This window comes from Protopterus annectens, chromosome 8.part1 (assembly GCF_019279795.1).
Source record: "Protopterus annectens isolate FY-2018-M chromosome 8.part1, PAN1.0, whole genome shotgun sequence".
Classification (NCBI taxonomy): domain Eukaryota; kingdom Metazoa; phylum Chordata; order Ceratodontiformes; family Protopteridae; genus Protopterus; species Protopterus annectens.
This window is the reverse complement of record NC_056742.1, coordinates 373,917,830-373,939,972: the sequence shown is the minus strand read 5'-3', so window position 1 is coordinate 373,939,972 and position 22,143 is coordinate 373,917,830. Positions and strand designations below refer to the sequence as shown.

At 36.1% G+C, this 22,143-nt stretch overlaps 1 protein-coding gene across 1 annotated transcript in view; it reads right to left on the bottom strand.

The window, feature by feature from the left end:
- The window catches only part of ABCC12 (ATP binding cassette subfamily C member 12), a 1,155,696-nt gene that overhangs the window by 183,795 nt on the left and 949,758 nt on the right, over window positions 1-22,143 (bottom strand). The window contains exons 20-21 of the mRNA XM_044081948.1: window positions 17,260-17,363; window positions 3,316-3,522 (exon numbers count right to left, since the gene is read on the bottom strand). Of these exons, the coding sequence (XP_043937883.1) occupies window positions 3,316-3,522; window positions 17,260-17,363 (311 nt within the window). The remainder of the gene's footprint in view (window positions 1-3,315; window positions 3,523-17,259; window positions 17,364-22,143) is intronic.

The window sequence follows — 22,143 nt, the reverse complement described above, 5'->3', positions numbered from 1 at the left end:
GGGCCACTTTGCCACCAGGTACTCACTAATGAAAAGAGTTCTACCAAACATGGTTCTAAGAGTAGGAACCAGTATTCTTATTCAGACTATATTCTGCTGTTTATGAAGTCCAAGGCTAAAAACTGAAAGCATGAAAGATTGTCAAACTAAATGAATATAAAAAAAATAAAAACTGTAGACTTATAAAATATAATCCGTAACCATTTTGCCTTATAAAAGAGACTTCATCAGATTGACAGAGAACAAAGTGAATGAAGTGTAAATAACAAACATCCAAAATCATATGATGGTTCCCATGTTCAGTATTCCATTCGCCTTCTTTTTAAATAAACTTTAATGTTTTCTCTGTCATTAAGTCCAGGGAGACCACAGGCTTACAATTTTATCTGCCAGCAGTATTCTTTCCAGTCCAATTCATCTTTATCATTGAATTTACAATTAAAATGTTAAACTTCATCAGTTACTGCAAACACAAAACATAATTTAACAACACATGTGGTAGAACATCTAGAATGAGCATTACTGTTATCACTCATTTCTGTTGCATGCAAATGTTCATATATCCTGGTTTATAATGTTCTGCTGACATAGAATGCATCCATTTATATTTCAGAAGTGGCACCCATAGTTTGATTAATTTAAATATAAATACAATTAAGACATCTAAAACTACCCCTCTTCTTAGGTACAGATGACATCAAAAGGTTATTCAGTCCTGTCTGAAACATATAATTTAGATTTCTACCTCTTTTTCTAACAAGCATGGGTTATTCCCTCAGTTTGCTATTTATTTCAAAAAAATCTACTGAGGATTTTCCAATTGATTTTTCTATAAATGCTTTAATTCTAAATTTATCAAAATAAGATCTTAATAAAATGGCAGATCTGTAATCATTACTTGACTTTAGAGTAAAGGAAGCTTCCTTCAGTCTGTAAGATTAGAAATCAGTAGTCTTTCTGACTTTAATGTTATTGTGAATGACATTGTGACAATCTTCTGGATAATCTCTCTCTTATAAAACTTGTCAACCAAAGCAATGCCTTCTAGTTCATATAATTTATAATAATTATCATCATTTAGTCTGTTGACCCACACCAACTGGCTTTTCACAACAATGTACTTCAAGAATTTTGAATGTATACTGACATAGCTTAGATAAGCATTACTTTGTACTTTTTTCTTATACATTTTGGAGAGAAGAAGTGCTTTACAAAATTGTTAGAAGTTGCACATGTAATATTTCAACAAATTAATTACTTTTGCTCTTAATTATAGGTGTGCAGTTTTAGATCTCATTACTTTTCAACCTTAGATCCCATTACCTTTCAACCAGGTAAGATTTTGTATTAATTTTAAATATTTGGGATTAAGCGTTTCCCACAATTATCTATTTTGTGAAATTAATGGTTTTACATATTGGAATATTATTTTAGAGTATTTAAATGATGGTCTTGCCAAATGTTTTCTTTTTTCCCAAGGGTTTGTTCTCAGGATATGAAAACCCAATATCTAAATATTGTGAAATGTGTTGAAAACATTTGTCGATGTTCTCTTTGGGATTAATATTGTAACATGCATCAAATTTCTCCTAACTAAGCTAGTTTATAGTCTCAGTCTATCAAGTTAATCCCCTTTCTGAGGGTATGCTGCATTCAGCTGATAATTTCTACAATGCCTATGTCACCCTCACTAAGCCATCATCTTATTGTTATCTGTATGAAGATAAATTATGCTGAAGTTTTGCAGGTTTTCTTATTGTGTAAATTAAATTTGTTATGTCTTTATGGGCTTATATAAATGAGAAACTGATAAGAAAATCAAAATAATATGTTTGCATCTTAACTGGTATTTATTTAGGATTTTTGGCAATATTGTTGACTTTTGCATCCCTTTAGTTAAATGGTTTGACTCTATTTCCCTAGCTGTAGCTTTTTCTAGCTGAAAAAAAGACAAAAGGTCTAACTGAAAAAAAAAATCTTAAATAAATAAATAAAACCATAACAAATTGCACCCGATGGTGGGTGAGCCATCTTGCTTATATATACCAACTCCAAAGAGGCAGAAATGCAGGAAAAATCAAGAAAACCATATCCAGTGCCATGACAGCCATCATGGAAGTGGAAGCACACTAACCATGGTTTTTCTATGGAGAAGAACAATCATTGTACATAAAGTTGGTAAGTCCAAATCAATAAGTTGAAGCCCTTTCCATCTAGAACTCATTCATTGGCAGGTTAGCCTATAGAAATGTTACATAAAAAACTGTTTGGAAAGATTTCCTGGTAATGGCACTCAACCATTTTGTCACCACTCTAAGCAAATATGCAGTAATGTATTTGGATTTGGATGCTACATTACAGAAAGTTTGTTAAAAGGCAAGAGGTCTAGTTAATTGCTTTAGATTTTGTTTCCAAATAACTGTCATGTACTCAACTTAATGCACATACCTTTATGTTCGAATCATTAGAAATAGTCATAAGAGTAAAGAAATTTGTTTAAGAAAAATATAAACATAGTTCAGTCAATCACAATGTACCTACATGATGCCCTGCATTAAAGGAACAGGAAAAAGAGCCTGTCTTGATAACGACTGATAATACTTTAATTCTGCTTTACCTTCAGTACACTCTGCTAATAGTTTGTGATTTTTTTTGCTGGTTGCTCTTAATACTTATAGTTTCTTCAGCTTTATGAAGTCAAATCAATCCTGTTAAATTGATTATCTGTAGCAGTAGTTAAGAATATTAATAATGCTACAATATCTGCATGAATATCACAAAAGTGGTATGAGGTCCATGTTACGCCTGCATACTCATTTGGGACCCAAGATAAAGGTGAACAGAACTGTTACTGATAGACAATGACCTGGTATTGTCTGGCTAATAATGAGCATTGTTTTCAAATGTTATTAAAAAATAAAGATTTCCAATCATTTTGTAAATATTTTCAAAACAAATGCATGCAGGTTGATCGCAACAAGCATATAACCTTTTGCATGTATGCAAAATAAAATATTAGATCATAAAAGCCCAACATTTTCAAAAGCAGTATCACTATAAAGCTGAGTTTCTTCTAATTAACTTATTTTTGTTACAATGATTTGCAAGCTGTTAACTTTTTCCTTGAGGCATGGTTTGGAACAAAAAGTATTCTGCAAGAAAATCTTCATGACTCAAGAGGCATTTCCATTAATGTGCATAGGCTTTAAAGGCTGTTTATGGGTGATCTGGTTAAGCTTTGCAGGGAAAAATATGTCTTGCATCTCAGGACTGTAGATATAAAAGTAAATACTGTATACAATTCATTCTTATTACCTTGTAAAACATTCTGTCATGTAGTGAGGATGAAGCCTTCAGTGTTGTCTTCGTAAATGCAAATCCTTTAAGGATTCCAAATAATGTCAATGCAACAGTAATCATTCCGTACACTAACTGGTAAAATTCCAGTCTGGGGTTTTCAGAAATATTACCATTTTTAATATTTTGTGTTACATTGGCTTCCGTCTCATTAACATTTGATTCCTGCTTAACACAAAAAGAAAACAATGTAATTCACAAAGGCATACTGCATTCAATGCATAGACATCTGTTGGCAAACATGTCATCATTTAGTTTTATAGCGTTAATATAGTCTTGACATTCCCAATTTGATATTTTGAAAATGTAATACTTTGAGCTAATTAATGCCAGGTATTAAACATTTCACACAGGTATAATGTACTATGGCTTTTAATTTATGTACTGAAAGATTGAATTCAGCAGAATGCGGTTACAAAAATAAAAGCTATAATCATAACTTTCCCAGCACAATGTGATCAACTTCAAAATCATACAAGTAAACATATTTGGGGGTCATAATTTTAGGATCCCAGATATTAGACTATTACATGTTTAATCTAAATATAATCTAAATAGATTAATGTGATGTGAAGATGGGGGAATAGAGGTTAACATTTTGGTTAAAAGTAAGGACAGTTATGTCTAGTGTATGTATGTTTTTGTGTAAGACTTTATTTATTTATTTATTGTATTTATGTACATTTGTTTACCGGGAAATTCCAACTGAACACAGGTCCTTTTTCAGTGGAGGCCTGGGGAGAAAAGCTCCACAGAACAATAAATGAGCAGCAGAGTACAGGAAGAACAATTGAATATACATACAATAGCAAATAATACATACTGCAGCAAACATTAGATATATATACAATATGAAACATAGTAATGAACTGATATACCAATATCTAGCTTGAGGCTAGGACTAAAGATAGAATGTATATACAGATAGTACTATTCTTAAACAAATACTTTTCTAAACTCATAAACCTAAATCTTAGATACAAATATCACACTAAACTTAAGCAGATATAAAGCAGAAGCTCCACACGAAGGTGGAACAAGCTAGAAGGGCTAATGGGATGGAAGGGGAAGATAGAGGAGTAAGAGAGGAGACTGAGTGAGTAGTATATGTGGTAGTGAGAGGAAGTTAGGTGCAAGTCAGTTGGATATGTATTTGGAGTTGAGATGAAGTGAGGTAGTTAAGCATGTTATAATAGGTCTGAGAGATTGAGTGAGGAGGGAAGGGAAGGGTAAAGGGTGAGCCAGAGCCTGCAGAGGAAGGAATGCAATGATCAGATGGTGTGAGGCAGGGTGGCTAGGGGACGGGAGGTAAAAGGAGGGTTACTAGTCGGGATTGGTGCATGGGCATAACCAGACACTTTTTAAGTGAGTTTTTAATGCAGTCTTGAAGTGATTGCAAGAAGGTAGTGTGGTTATAGAGGGGCGAAGGCTCTGAAATCAGACTTTGAAATGAGAGTAAAGTAGGGTATTTTTAGGTATAGACAGCCTATTTGTTGAGGGATATACAGTGCTGTGCTTTATTTGGAGGGGAGATTCATAGTAGCAAAATTGTCAATTTTGTAACTGGTTTGTTCTAATTTGGTTAGGTAATTTGATTAATAGTTGCTCAGTGTGAAGCATACATACATACAGCAGTCCAACTTGTAGGAACGTAAGAGCTGTGGTTATTGGGGCATGACCAGAAAGGTGGGGTTTGGCTTTGTGAAGAAGTCCTAGCTTTTAGTTAGCTTTATGCTTGGCATAGTTGATGTGGTGGTTGAATTTCAGCATTTGGACTTGATGGTTTTATTTAATGAGACAATATTGAGTTTACTTGAGATGGCTTAGAAGGAGGTTGGAGCAAACATAATTAGCTTATTTTTTCTCATTTAAGAGTAGTTGTGATTTTAGTAGCTAGTTTTCCAAAGAAGTGAAATATTCTTGAGTGATAGTCTGGAACTGCCATATTTCATGAGCAAAGCATATTACTGCAGACCTAGTGTGCTTTCCCTTCATATTTTAGTATGTACGTATTTACATGTATAACTCCTACATACAAGTAATACAGTGGTGTAATGCTTTGTATCTTTGCATTGCTGCCTAATAGTGTATGATTATTCAGTTATCGGTTGGTATGAATGAGGCTGAATTATGAGGATTTGTTTGGCAGTTAGAATGTTGACAAATGGTTGATGAGACACACACAGAGTGAAAACTATTTGAGGAATATGCAGAGAGTAGTGAAAATAAAAATATGTAGCCTGTATACCTGATCCTGATTTCTCTTTGTATCTCATTTATGCAGATAAATTCAGCTCAAACTTCACCCCACTCTCCTCCAACGTTCCCAGATCTCATACACCCATCTACACTCCCTCCTCAAATCTCCCCACAAATAAGTCCTCAAAGCAATACCAAGGTCAAGAGTACTGCTTCTTTTTGGCCATACTGGGCTACTTACTTGCCAGCCTAAAACAGGACCTGTCAGACCCCCTACATAGGTTATTCAATGTCAGCCTTATGCCAGGCTTTGTACCAGATGAATGGAGGACAGCAAATGTTATCTCCTTGCACAAAGGTGAGGCATAAGTTGATGTGGGAAGTTATAAACCCATATGTCTCACCAGCCATATCTGTAAGGCTGTGGAAAAGATCATTATGAAATTAATAAATTAATTAATGCATGAGGACACAGGTAACTGACAAATTTTTGACCTAAGCCAGTTTGGATTTGTTAAGGGCAGGTCCTGCCAACTAAATATGGTAATTCTTCAAAAAGGTTACTAAAACAATGGATATGGGTAAATCAGTACCGACTGTATATCTAAACCTTGCAAACGTGATCTTCACCATCCCACACTCAACTAATATAGATAAACTGTCCCATCCAAATATAAACTCCCATGTAGCTCAATGGATAGCAAACTGGATCACAAATACAACTCAGGAAATTAGACTGAGCTGATGTACCTTCTCTAAAAAACTATCATTAGTGTGTTCCCCAAGGTACATGTCAGACTTCTCAGAAGTCAAAGCTACTGTGAAGGGTTTATGGTTGGCCAAGTCTGCAGATAACTGTAAACGTGGTGCCATCATAAACTCCCCAAGACTCTACAAGAGGGAAGAGGGCATACGTCTCAACTGTATAATTTTTTGCAGAATGTCCAGATTTTTGCCTCAGGTGTTTGGTCTGGTCTTCTTAAAATTTATTGTTTTCTGGCAAATCATTGAGGATTAATGTCAAGGAATAATGGCAGACATTTGAATTTCAGACTTCACATCCTTCTGAAAATGCATGCTAACACAAAATGTATTATTGTAGCAATTTTCTAAGTTTATAAGAGCAATATTTAAAATGTGTCCCTATTTTTTGATTTTTTTGTCCAGATTTCTTGTGCTAAGAGATTGAGTGGTAGGGTTTTCACAAACCAATAGATGGTGTCAAAAAATGGACTAAAACTAAATATCAAGAAATGTATAATAGCATCCCTTCAGTGAGCAAGACATTTCTTGTAACTATCACATTGACAACCCACCTCTGAAAATTGATCCCATAGTTAGGGACCCAGGAACCAATGTAGACAATGAACTATCCTCCAATCACCATTTATCCACTATTGAAAGAAAGCAAGTATGGCTTCCAGGTCCAGGGATGTGATCTTGTAACTATCACATTAACAACCCACCTCTGAAAATTGATCCCATAGTTAGGGACCTAGGAACTGATGTAGACAATGAACTATCCTCCAATCACCATTTATCCACTATTGAAAGAAAGTAGGTATGGCTTCCAGGTCCAGGGATGTGATCACTCCACTTTATTCCGCAGTCATCAGGCAAATTGAATATAATATAAGTATGTAACGGTCTAAACATCTGACACAACGTGAATCCCCACAATGCTTTTTTTGCAAAGAAAGTCAAAAGCCTAAACCCTAAAAACTATGCAGAATGTCTCAAAGCTGTGTCTATCGTCTCTGTGTCATACAGAATACTGAGGGACAATTCCTGCCTTGTGATACAGATCCTCAATGGATCCTATTCTTTCAGACCTCCTGCAAATTTACAAGACAAATGTTGTCATATACATCCACTAAAAACAGAACATGTTAAAGGTATAGATATAAATCACAGAGAACACCACTTCTTCGGAATCATCTTTCTCTCTATATAAAGCAAAGTACTTCTCTTACGCTATTCAAATATAGTCTGGATGAATGGATGGGTCCCATGAAGATGATCAAAAGTAGACTCAGGATTAAGTCACACTGCAAGTAATTTCTGTTATATTAATTGCAAGTATTTTTCAACCAAGTGCTAAAATAAATAACACACCCATTACACTGATCTTCCCTCCCAGTATGCCATCTGAAATTCAGATAAACCTATCCATCTAATATCTTTCTATGATTCCTATAAGATAATAGTTGTTTAAAAAGTATAACAGCATCCAGTAAAGTTATAAGGCAATACATGCTTAATGTTTTCCTGTCTTTTTCCTTATAAGTTGTAATGTTTCTTTCACTATTTTTGTAAATTTTACAAGAAGTTATTTACACATATGACTTAATATTTCCTTCCCCTTATTTTATAATTAATATACTCCTAAATTAAGTCCTGGGGCTTCATTATTTTTCACTGTTTTTATACTTTCTGCTATTCCTTCCCCCATAAATTAATTTTAATGCCTGCCTAGTCCCATTCTAAAATATCACTATTTCAATATCACAGTTAACTTTTCTTTTATAATATTTACACAACAAGTGAGGTTTCGTCATCATTTATTATTTTCCACAAATTATTCAGACGTAACAATATTTAATTCAGGAATATCACCTAAATTATGCCAATTTTACAAATTATTTGTTTAACTGCACTAGTATTCTTATTATATGTTAATAAACATTTTAAAGCACACATTTCTGGCTTAGTATAATTACATATTCCTTGCTCGGCAGAAAAAGTAAGTTTGGCTATGGTATTACACAAAGCCTGAACATCTTTACAAATAACATTAACATCATGCATATTATAAGCTCTATGCACAAAACTGGATACTGCAGTGTCCAGTTGCTTTTCCATATTTAAACCTATAGTATTTAGTTTAGCCACCCTTAATATCTGATTGCTCATAACGTTTCTAAAGCTGAACTGTAGATGCATACTGCCTCTGTGTTAATACCTATTTCTCTTAACTGCTTTTTCATACAGTATGGTTTCAACATTAGCTAGTTCACTTTTCAAAATGGTAATATCCAAAAAATCAATTTGATCTGAAGAAAAACACATTTTAAATTTCAAAAAAGCTTGGATTAGTAGGTTAGCCTTGATAAGCTGCTCTTATATTATATATTTTAATTTGTCTCTAGCTTTTAAGTTTCAGTTCTAAGGTAGCACAGTCTTAGTTTACACTATGGTGTTAAGAGGGAAGGGGGACTTCGTTAAAGGAATGAGGTTAATGCTTTTATTGCTCTTAACAGAACCACCCTGTGTTACCACTCCCTTGCTGCAAATAACCTGATTATATATAAATTAATGAATGGCTTTAATGCTTTTCATTATACTTAGCCCCTAATTGATGACGTCCTGTAAAACATTGATAATTGCCTTCTTACAGATGTCCTGTTTATAGACCCGACAAAGACATTTGACCTCACTGACCATTATCTTCTCCAAAACAAACTAAATGAAATTAGCATCTGTCCAGATGCCACTCTCTGATTTAAAGACTTCCTCAGTGACAGATACTTTAGAGTTAAAATAGGATCCTCCCAATCAGAATCTACACCTCTCACCAAAGATGTCCCATAAAATTTAATTCTTGCCACCTTTTCTTCTCCATATTCATTAACAAACTTCCTTGTAACTGCTACCATCTCCAACTTATCCTCTATGCTAATGACATCATTTACTGATCAGGTCACTCTCACACCAACATGCAATGCCATCTTCAGTGGGACTTATCTGAGCTCCACCATTGGCTCATAAACTACTTCTCAACCCCACCACGACCAAAACAATGATTTTTGGAACTTCACAGAAAATTGACCAAGTACTTGACTCTTTAACTATATTTGTCCTACACAACCATTCCATAGATACAACATCTACCTTTGAATACCTAGGACTATCACTTGATCAGTTACTAGACTTCCATTTCCACACATGCAATGTGGGGAGCTAAAATAAATTCCCTCCACCTCTGGGCCAAAGAATCTCCCCTTTTCTATCCCAACAAGCCAGGGTTTTCTCAACTTGAATATGGGCTCCCAATTTTTACTTCAGCCTTAATAAAAAATGTTGCCACAATTCAGGTTATCTCTAACAGCATCTGACAATTCATTACAAACTATATCACCCTAGAAAAACAAATGGCTGCTCATAAAACAAAGATCTAACCTACCCTTAGGATGCCAGCTCTACAAACTATTCCCTCTGAGCACATTTACTCCCCTTGCAGCTAGATACCATGAAGAAACCTTCTCAAAGAACCTGAGACAGTACTCGCAAGCCACACCAACTCTCATTACCACTAGAACCAAACTCCATGGCATTGCATATACTTTCTCCTCTCAAGCACCTATTCTTTGCCAAGTGCTTCCCATTGACATAAAGGAAATCAGTATTTATTCCAAATTCAGAATGCTGCTCAAAAAGCACTTCTTCGTCCAAGCCAAATGATCCGACTTCAACACAGGACATATCACCTAATCATCTCCTTTTGGAGTCTCTTCACCTCTCAAGATTTAGTGAGGATTCACCCACTTTAGAAACTAATGCATATATATTGTACATTAAACTCTACTTGATTGTACAGTGCATTGTGCTTATTCACTAGAATGTGTATACTGTAGACATGTTGCCTATGTGATTAGTCTGAACAACTGTGTTACTGTTTATATTTCTGTATTTTTTGTGAAATGTTATGCATTTCACCTGGGCTGAGCCTGACATTGGTCAATACTGATCAGTGCACTACCCTGGTAAACAAATATAAATAAATAAATAAATAAATACTGATCAGTGCACTACCATGGTAAACAACTACAAATAAAATTTACTGCACTGAGGAGCATAACATTAGTTTTTTTTTTCATCTCCAGAACAGAGAGAAATCTAATTTCACATTTTCCTAATTAGGATGTCAGTTAATGGAAGATGGACAGTATTATGGCATCTGCACAAATAAATACATACAGATGGTGTAGATGAATGGGAAATTAATGAATAATAAAAAAGAAAAGGACCAGGCATAGACTCTTAAGGAATATCAGAGGATGACTGCATATCAGGTAGTTTGACCAGAGAAGATGGTTAAAGTTCTGTTAGTAAAAATATATGAAGAGGATCACCAAAGGAACACTGCAGCCCTAAATCCAGAAAATTTATTGAAAAAAGTTAAGTGCTTTCATCAAAATCACAAGACTTCATCAGGTTTCTGATGAAGTCTTGTGATTTTGACGAAAGCGCTTAACTTTTTTTCAATAAATTTTCTGGATATAGAGCTGCAGTGTTACTTTGGTGATCCTCTTCATATATTTTTACTTGGTTTTGGTGTTCGTTGTTTTAAAGTTCTGTTAGTAAGATAGTATTTGAAACAAGTGCAGACATTTTTCAGAGAAGCCATAATTCTGGAGTTTTTGTTTTTCAAAAGCAGGCCTTGACTGACATTAGCAAATGCCTTTTTTAGAACAAGAAAAATGGTACCAGTAAGGAAGCCTTGTTTAATGCTGTTAATAATATAGTATGTCAACATGGAGATAGTTGTAGGGGTACCATCATTTGAGATAAAACTATGTTGCTGTATTGAGAGTATGCCAGTTTGCACATAATCAATGATTTGGGGATAGACATTTTTTCTAAGATTTTTTCCAGTATCATATGTTTGATATTGGCCTATAATCTTTTGGAAAAGTAGGGCGATTGACTTTAGGCAATGGGAGTTTTATCAGTGGGAAGGCTAAAGTCATAGATGAAAGGAATGGGTTTGATAAGGTATTGACAGCAATAGTAGAAAAAGCATGAATGTAGATTGTGAAAGAATGATCTGTCTGAATAATATATTTCATTCATAAATGCTTTAACCTGTTTGGATGACATGGCTTTAAAATGAAATGAGGGCTTATCTGTGAGTTTGTGGAAATGGGTATCAGGGTTATAGAATTTAAAATTAGTATAGGAATGAAAAAATAGGGTGGGTAAAGTCTGTTGTAGTTGAATTTGTTTCATAAAGTCAAGGTGCCATCTTGAACATGCATCATTCATTTTAGGGATGATTTTATGTGAGCTGATTCTGGATAGTGTATTTGAGTAACTTGGAGAGAAGAAGCTTTGGTCTCATTTGTTTTTAACCTCGATTTTTTTAGCAAACTATAATTATTGTAAGCTGTGGGATCTTCAGTCTTTCTTTTCAACAGTTTCCAGGCAGTTTTCTAAGGTCTGTGGTAATTCAGGGATATTATAGTTCCTTACTGTGACCTGTATTAGGGAGGATAGCTTGTCTTTAAAACTGAGCAAAGTGTATTGTAAAATGTTGAGGAGGAAGTGATGGAATCAATGCAGAAGCAGAGGATAGATCAATCAATAAGTTCTAGTTCTTATTGAATAATGTTAGTGGACGTTTTGGGGATGCTTATGGTGAGCAAAATTGTAGCTGGTAGCCTGTGCACTTTAAAGGACCATTAAGAGAATAAGGAACAAAATAATCATAGATTCATAGGTTCATAGATTAGTACTAGGCTAACTGCCCTTACGAGCCATTTTAAGTCTAGCCAATTATCCCTTGTGGGACTCAAACCCTGCACCTTGTGTTTGTAAGGCAAACACCTTAACCATTAGGCCACCCTCCCAACCCTCATGTTATTGGAGGGGGTGTATTTGTGGAAGTTTTAGTTTATCTGGGAGATTTGTAATGACAAGATCAATGATATAGGAACTGTGGAAATGTAGTGGCCTTCTCCCTGAGGTTTACATTTGTGGAAGGTTATGGAGAAAGAGAAAAATGAGAAAATGACAAGTAAAATCCTATTTTTCCTTCCCAATTGAAGATAAAGTCATCCATAATTATAAGCTTATGATTTTCTTGTAGGAATGAAATATATCCCTAAGAATATTCTGTAGAATAGTTATATTAATAAGGTGTGGGATGTAAAACATTACTAAGATACATTTAGTGTGACCATGGAAGTCAAGATGGAGAAGAGTCCAGCTGAGGCTCCTATCACTTATAGATCTGCTAGAAGTCTTTAGAGATGGTATTATGCTTGTATTCTTTTTAATAAGGGACAGAGGCCAGCCTCCCCCTTCACAATGTGGATCCCACAGAAGTAGATTTAAGAATTGTTTATAGCAGGGGATATCCAGGAGGTGTCTTTTTATCATGATTCAATGATGGATGCAGTCTTTGGCTTGAAGTGGTTAAGCCATGACCCAAGACCTGCCCGCTTGTTATGGATACTTAGTGATACTTGTTATGTTGTACTGTGTTATGGATAATTTATTATGCGATTCAGAAAGCGAAAGACAAGGACAGGTAGGGCCTGGTTTCATACAATATCTCCCCTTAAAGCAAGGAGTAAAATAACCAAAGCATAAAGGGTTTAATGGTATTCTATAGACAATTAAATGTAGGAAATCCTTCACAGAATAATATATGAAGATAGGACTTGGGTTCATAGGGTCATAGGTGTGTGCTAAGCTAATAGCCCTGGAGCCTTTACAAGCCTAGCCACAGGATTACCCTAGCATAGTGCCACCCGACTTTAGTTCCCAGTGCCTCTGTCGAGTAGAGCCACTGGTGTTATCTCCAGGGTGAATTTTCTGTTTCCCATTCACTCAGCAAGACTTCTCTTGAAGAAGGTCAGTGAGGAGCTCTGCTTGACATGTATGGGAAGTCTGTTCCATAGCATGGGCAGTTTCTGGGTTATGAACCTGTCACTCCAGCATGTTCTGTTAATTGTTGTAATGAGGTTGAGGTCTCTGGAGTGTGTGGTGCAGAGGGATTGGGATTTCTTTAGATGTAGCACTTCTAACAGAGCTGGATCAGACATGGCTTTGTAAGTCAAGCAGAGATCGCCTCTAAGTAGGCAATGTAAGACAGAGAATAGTTGGAGTTTTTTTAGTCTGTCCATATAGGACAAGTGTTTAAGGCCTAGGATCCTCTTTGTCAGGTACTTTAGCGGCCTCTCCAGTTGTTGCAGGTGTCTAGTGAGGTACATGCCAAATGGGGCATCGTACTTGATGATTGGCCTAATGAGGAAAGAGTAGAGGGAGACAATGACCTCTTTCTTCCTGGATGCAAAACCCTTAGTAATGAGATGTGCCACATAGAAGGACTTTCTGACCACAGTGGCAATGTGGTGATCAAAAGTGAGGTTGGTGTCAACCTGTATTCCCAGATCTCTTATAACATCTTCTGTGTTCAGTGGACTATAATCAATGTGGTAATTCATGAGAACCGGGTTTTTCCCAAAGGGGATGATGACACATTATTTGGCATTGAGCTTAAGGCCATGGTTCTGACACCAGTCGCCGGTCACAGTGAGGCCATTCTGTAGGATGTCAACATCACTCGAGGAGTTAATAATAGCTCCCAACTTGCAGTCATCTGCGAATTTTGTCAGCCAGAGTCCCTTTGTGTCGGCCTGAACTTCAGAGAAGTAAATACCAAACAGGAGAGGACTCAGAATCGAACCTTGTGGGACTCCACTCATGACTAATCAGCAGTCTGACTTGGAGTCAGCTACTTTCACAGTGTGGGTTCTATCTGTGAACCAGTTTGCAACACATCTAGTGATATAGGGACTGATGCCACAATTAGTGAGTTTTTCTATGATTCCTGAGTGGGGAATAGTATCAAAAGCCTTGAACAGATAAAGGTAGGCTGTATGAACTACCTTGCCTTCATCCCCAGCTCTGGTGACTGACTCAAAGAAGTCAACCAAGTTGAGCAGGCATGATCTACCCTTCACAAAACCAAACTGTGTGGGATCCAGAGTTTGGAGATTCCCTATATCCTTGTTTAGTAGGTCCATAATGATGCATTCCATAGCTTTGCATATCAGACTAGTCAGGCTAATGGGGCGATAGTTCTCAGGGTCTGTAGTCACTCCTCATTTATGGAGAGGGATAACTGTAGCAGTGTGCCATTTGGCAGGGACAAAGCCTGAGGTGAGGCTGTGATTGAACAGAGCACACAAGTGAGGTGCCAGTTCACTCTGTAGTTCATGTAGAACACAACCAGGGATATTGTCAGGTCCCATAAAAGCTGTATTCTTGGCCTTGGACAGTGCTGTTTTAATCTGTGCAGCAGTAATACTGGGTGCCTGGCAATCTACTGGTATTGTCATTGGTCCTTTGGGGGGGAGAGGGGGTAAAGTTGGCACTGAATCTGTCGGCCAGTAAACTGGCAATATCTGTTGGCTCGGTATAGGAGGTACCATTGTGCAATAGCTCAAAGCAAATCTGGGTATTCCCATGGAGATTCTTTACATAACTATAGAAGGCCTTGTGGTTGTCCTTACTATCTGCTGCAATTCTGTTTTCATGCCTAGTTTAGAGGATTTGATGAGGGATCTCAACTTTTTGTTGAGGCAGATAAGGGAGTTTTTCCAGTCTTGGGTCTTCATCTTATTCCACATCAGTTTCCTCCTTCTATTGTATAGTTTGTTTATGGTAGGGAACCACCAGACTGGCTTATTATTTTTTGAGGAGAGTGTCTTGGTTCTATTGGGTATGGCGTGATCCATGCATTTGTGTATTGGTTTGTACAGTGCATTGGTGTATGATTCTGCAGTCATGCAACTTTTCTCCATTTGCATGGGTGCCGTGAAGTTAGCCACCTCTGTTTTTAGGACCCCAAAGTTAGCTTTGGAGAAGTTTTTCATGGTGGTTACCTTTGCTGGGGGGTGGGAGGGATGTGGATTTCCAAGGAGATTAGTTTCTGGTCGGATCTAACCAGGGAGGAGCTGACTATTAGTGTAGAGCAAAGGTCGCCCATGTTAGTAATGACCAGGTCAAGGATGTTGCTACCTCTAGTGGGGGTAAGAATGAGTTGGTCCAGGGCATTGGAATTAATGAACTCCAGGAAACGTTGGGCAAGTGTATTGGTACATGAGTAGTTTACCCAGTTTATGGAGGGGTAGTTGAAGTTGCCTAGTAAGAGAGTGTTATGTTGGACCCTAATATTCTTCAGGGTGCTTAGGAATGTGGAGTGTGAGTCTTGGGACATGGTTGGGGACCTATAGCAGGCTATAACCTGAATTGCTGTCTTACCCAATGTTAGCTGCACCTGAAGTATCTCTGATGCGTTATGTTGTGTTACCAGTCTGGAGGTGTGCGCATCTTTTATGAATATGGAGACACCACCACCTTTGGAGCTTCGGTCTAGGTTCTGGAATCAAAAGGTGTGGAATGAGTTATAGCCTGGTAGTGCAGGGGTGCTTTCTACTGCCTTGAACCAGGTCTCTGTTATAGCACAAATGTCGATGTTCTCCATTTTAAGGAGTGCCTCGAGTGAGTGTATTTTGAGATTTAGACTTCTAGCATTGAGCAACATGACCCTCAGATTGGATTTGTTTGTAGCTGTTACGGTGGTAATTTGGTCTTTGGAACACCACCTAAAAAAGGCACTATAGGGGTGGCAAGAGCCTTGGCCAGTATCCGGAAGCCCAGGGGTGACGAATGCAGGCCATCTCTGGCAAAGCATCAAGGTCTGTCAATCATGACATCCCAGGCAGACAGATACTGGATCCCCTTAGAATGACACCAGAAACTTTGCTAATTGTTGAAATCAATCATTTTCTGCTTGTACTGTAGTATCATTCTGGGTGATGGTAGGATGCTGCTCAGGGCTAGGGTCATACCTGTCTGGGCTACATAATCCAAGAGCTTTTATGTGTTTATTGATGGATGCCTCTTCAGTTGTGAAGGCCACCATAGTGGACTATCTATTGATAGGTGAATATAAATATGTTTATTTCTGTGTAGGATTCATGCAATAGGATTTAAACAGAAAAAGGACTAATGGTGGTATCGGGGGGGAGTAGCAATAGTAGGGTCAGATATGGTATGAGATTGTCCATTATTATAATGCCAATGGCTGATGCTTGGAAAGACATTTTTTTGTTATTTTTGATTGCTTTTAAGACTCAATGGGAGGTAGATATGTAAATACGGCCAATGAACAGAAAGGATTCAGAATATAGGCAGTGTTAAAGGTCATATATAACGGGGGGATTGTCAGGAAGTTGTATAGAATTTGTATATGTTATAGAGTATGTAGAGGAAGAAGGGAGATGCTAAAGAAGTATAAATGTACAGGTCCATGGGGCAGGAAGGGTGGCAGCAAAAGTGGTGTGAAATGGGCTACCATTGGAGTGCTTTGTGTGTGTGTATGTGTGTGTGAATGTCATTCAGTGTTGTAGCCACAATACATAAAACAGTGAATATTATATGGTTTTAAATTTGTTCTGTAACATTATCCTGAGAATTCAAAAGTTGTGGTATCCTGACTGCAATAAATTCTAAACCAGAGAAGAAAACTGTATGGCAAACATGAGCTGTATGTTGCTTTTATATTAGGCTGCCATCATTTTGCTATCATTCTCCAGTAAGTAGGAATCTCAGAGACATAAAGCATTAGTTATTTATTGTAAAAGTAAATGCTTACAGACTGATACTCTGACATTTGGCTCATTTACATATGTGCATGCAGAGTTCATTTACTCTATAAGCATTTAAATGATATTGCAGTATTTGCTCTTCATTCGTAAACTACATCACTGTTACAAATATGGTATAACTGTCACTAATGTTTACTTTGTTAAACATTTTTTAAATGAGTAGCTTATGACATGCTGTATTATACGTTATTCTTTTTATATTTTATAATTTTCATTTGATATAGAAGCTGGCAAATCTTACCCCTGAGCCTTGGTCTATCCAATAACTTAGCCACCAATTGCTGAAATTCATGCTGAAAATCATTAGTATGAAAAGAAATAGCACGGTGCAAGACAGGAAATAACCTATTGGAAATAAAATAACAGTAATTAATTTCTACTTTAAAGTCACTTGATGCTAACATATAGACAATGCTTGTGTATATGAATTTTCATGCTATTTTGTGTATTTACAGCCATCACGACCAGGAATAAAAGTAATAAAGCTGGTTACACTACTGGTAGTTTTGCATATAGCTCATGTTGTAGTGTGAATGGCTAGCAGTTCCCTAAATTTTGAAGGGTGAGTCACAATAGGAACATCTTTTTAAATAAGTGCTGTCTGATTATCTGATTATCGAATCATTTATAATTGGCTGCCTTTACACTAATAGTTGTTAGCATTCTAATCACCGGATTTCAAAGTTAACATTTGAAAAACAAGAAATAAAACTGCAAGTAGCACTAAATATCAATGTCAAATACCTTTAAAAATAATAGGAACATGCTCTAATAGTCATGCTGTTTACCCCAAAATGTCTTCATATGGTATCGTTTTTCTTTCCTATGCATATACTTTTTAATGAGCTCCTGTTAAAATTATGAGGACCAGAATTTTCATACCTAGTGCTATGAAACTTACTGTGTGAAATGTGATACACTATGTCCTGCTGTTGGCATATGAGATTAGGGCTGTGTTTCTTGTAGTCAAGGATATAGGGTTTGATTCCTTCCACCACCATTTGCCTACTGTGTAACTCTGAGCAAGTCAGCAAGTCACTTAACCACAAAGTACTTCCAGGTCACCCCTGAAATAGACAGTGCACTTACCCAGTTAAAAATGTATACAATAAAATAAGTCTGATATTGCACTACCTGAAAGGGAACATAATGGTTATTATACACACACACACACACACACACACACACACACACACACACACACACACACACACACATATATATATATCTATAGTTCTACTTCAAAACCTCGAAAACTCATAACATCTAATTTCAAAACAGCGAGACCATAACATCAAAAATTCAAAACATCTAAAACTCTTAACATTGAGTTTCATAACATTGAAAATGTATAACATCGAGTAGTGTATCATCAAACATGTAAATGTTATAGTTTATTTTGTTAATCTTGTAGTATCACTATAAGCTGTTGTAATTTTTATTTATATAGCTATTATTTACAATATGTAGTGTAGGAATTTATAGTATTTATACAGTGTGTATTTTGACGCTCTGTGTGTGTTTTTAGGCCATACAGGTAAGTGATTTAGACATTAGGTGTACATTCATTATGGTGATTGCGATACAGTGGGGTTAGGAAATTAACTTTTTCCCACTGTAGTGCGATGTCGGAGTTGGTAGTAAAAAGTGTGTTTGTTCATGGTGGGGCTGTTATTTAGATGTGCTTTGTAGTTTTCGATGTGATGCAAAGTTTCAGTGTTTTGAGTTTTCAATGTTATGAGTTTTAGAAGTTTTCAATTTTTGATGTTATGGTCTCACTGTCTCACTGTTTTGAAATTGGATGTTATGAGTTTTCAATGTTTTGAAGTAGAACTATATATATATATATATATATATATATATATATATATATGTATATGGGAACACTACATAATCTCAAAAGTTTGAAATACCGAATTTCAATCTTTCGAGACCATATAGCCGAAACCCCAAACTACTGAAAGACCAGAAGTGCGGATTTCAAAATCCTGACTATCGGGAGCTTGAAATTTGCACTTCTGGTGTTGTGGTATGGTGGAAGGGCAGGTAAGTATTTCTGTTTAACTATGTTGGTTAGAGATTTAGTGTGTAAGTGTGTGTTGTGTGTGTAATGTGTATGTGCGAGGGGGATGTAGGCTTGTGGTGGTGTATTAATGTGGTTGTCTGCGTAGTGCGACCTTGGAGTTAGAATATTTAAGTGGGGGGTGTGGGGGCACAGGGGAGCTTGCCCCCCTGCTTGTCTGTAGGTTAGGTTTGTGTGTTTGTGTTTTGGGGGAAGGTGTCTGTATGGGTCTGTGTGTGGTGTATGTTGTGTGTAGTTTTCGGTAGTTTGAATTTCATGGTTTTGGTTTTTTGGTATTGTAGTGTTTCGGGTGTTTGGTCACGGGATTTTGGGCATTGGTAGAGAGAGTGTTTGGTATTTAGTAGTGGTTCCAAATATATATATATATATATATATATATATATATATATATATATATATATATATATATATATATATATATATATATATATATATATATATATATATATATATATATATATATATATATATATATATATATATATATATATATATATATATATATATATATATATATATATATATATATATATATATATATATATATATATATGTGTGTATATATATATATATATATATAGAGAGAGAGAGAGAGTTCCTTCTTAAGTTCAGTAGGGAGCCCTTTTCATCTCAATGCAAACTGGCAGAATAACAGTTTAATACATATTTCTTTTCCTTTCTTAAATAAATGTGAATAACTTTTAAATTAGTCTTACCTCACTTATGCTGAATCTGATCTTATACTTGCTTTTGGAAAATGAACAGAAAGGGCAGAAAAAATGCTGTCCCATTTGTTGACAAACAAATATGAGTAACTTTAAAATAAAGGGGTAAAGCAGATTACTGTGTACATACAAATTATTCAGCATGTATGTGCCATCAGTGAGAGGTGTTTCACACATAAACTTCCCACACTGCATTGAACATCTATTTATTTCATTGTTTATATATATATATATATATATATATATATATATATATATATATATATATAAATCTGTAGGTGGATGGGTCAGAAAGCCATTTCAGCCATAACACAAGTCACTGGCATTAAGAAATTACAGAAATCATGCATATACAGCAAAGTTATATTATTATAATTTATGCAGAGCATCTATTACAGCAGTTTGAAAACAGGAAATATTTTACTGAGGAGGTATTGTTAAGTTATTACAGAAAGAGTCTTTCACAGAGGTATTATTGCTTTATCTTTTACCAAAGTGTAGATCTGAAAAATAAATCCATGCATTCACCAACCCTCATACCCATTCTGGAAAATATTGTGTTTGCAAAACTGTTTTGGTTGCATTTTCATTACTGATGATAAGATAACATTGGAAGAAAATAGTCTTAGTCTGGGGTGGGTGAAATCCTATGGATCCAGTGGTCATATGTCTGATTTTTTTATCTGTATAGTATAGAGCTCATTTAGGTATGCTAGAGCTTGTCAGTTACCCAAGGCTGCAGTTTCCATAATAGGTTATTTTGGTGGAATTCAAGGTACACTGCTGGTTCCACTGCACATTTGATATTGATGGAAGCATTGTGGTAGTTAAAGCCTGTAGCCCTGTCCATCACAGCCTCAGTCTCACCCCTCACTCTCTTCAGCCATCATCATCACCTTTTCAGTACATAAAACTCACATTTCTTAAAAAATGTGAATATTGCATGCTAAGTTATAGAAAGCATTAGTATCATTTTTTTAAATTTTCATGTTATAATAATGCTTAAATATCCTCCTGGATTTAGACTAGGTGTCGAGGGTTCTGAATAATTATCTTGTATGTATATATATATATATATATATATATATATATATATATATATATATATATATATATATAGATCCCTATCATTTGATAGAAACCTCATTTGACCGAAATGCATTTGACTGAAACCATAAGATTGAAATTTCAAAAGACTTTTAAATGTTTTTTTCTTTGGAATGTTTGGTTACCTTTACTCTTCTATGTAACACATGCTGTATTGTCTGTAATTATTATATAATCTTACTTTTACTTTATATTTGTGGAAAATTCAATAAAAATTAATTTTCAAAAAAAAGAAATTTCAAAAGACTGAAGTCACTTGACTGAAACCCATAAGAATGAAACCCATAATACTTAATTTTAGCATACTAAATTATAAACTGGACCATATAAAATCAGACTAGGTGGGGGGCTATGCCCCCCCCACACCCCCAGTGTGGGGGGCTGCACCCCCACACTCCCCTAACTATATATACTAACTCCAGGATTGCACTACAGTGGGGAAAAGGGCATATACCTTTCACATACCGTACAGTAGTCCAGATGCTGCCACTACTATGCCCCTTTTCCCGATGTAGTGCGATCCTGGAGTTAGTATATATAGTTGGGGGAGGGGGCACAGCCCCCCAACATTGGGGGTGTGGGGGCATAGCACCCACCTAGTCTGGTTTTATATGGTCCAGTTTAAAATTTTGAATGTTGAAATTAAGTATTATGGGTTTCACTCTTATTGGTTTCAGTCAAGTGACTTTTCAGTCTTTTGAAATTTTTTGAAATTTCAGTCTTATGGTCTCAGTCAAATGAGTTTCAGTCAAATGAGGTTTCTATCATATGATAGGGATCCATATATATATATATATATATATATATAGTAACGATTATAGTCTAGATGTACTACTCTCTCTAATATCTTACATTTTCTTCCAGGGATTCGATATAGGATTGACCTTCAGATTAAATATTGACTGGCAAAACAGGGTCTACAGTGTTCCAGGCTTTGGTGAGAGCAGACACTTTCATGTGACAGCTAACTGAGCTTGGTTTCCAGAAAAGGACTGGAGTGGCTGCTTTTAATTGGCCAGCATTTGCGGGTGTGTTGGGTGCATTTTGATTGGCTTTCGTTTGTTGGAGTGGGGCATGACAGACCTTAAATACCAGGAGGTTTGCCCAGTTTAGTGCACTGATGCACAAGCAGAGTAATGAGATGCAGGTCTCTCTTGTTAGATTACCGATATAAAAGCCTCATCTGTAAAAGGTAAGGCAATCATCATTG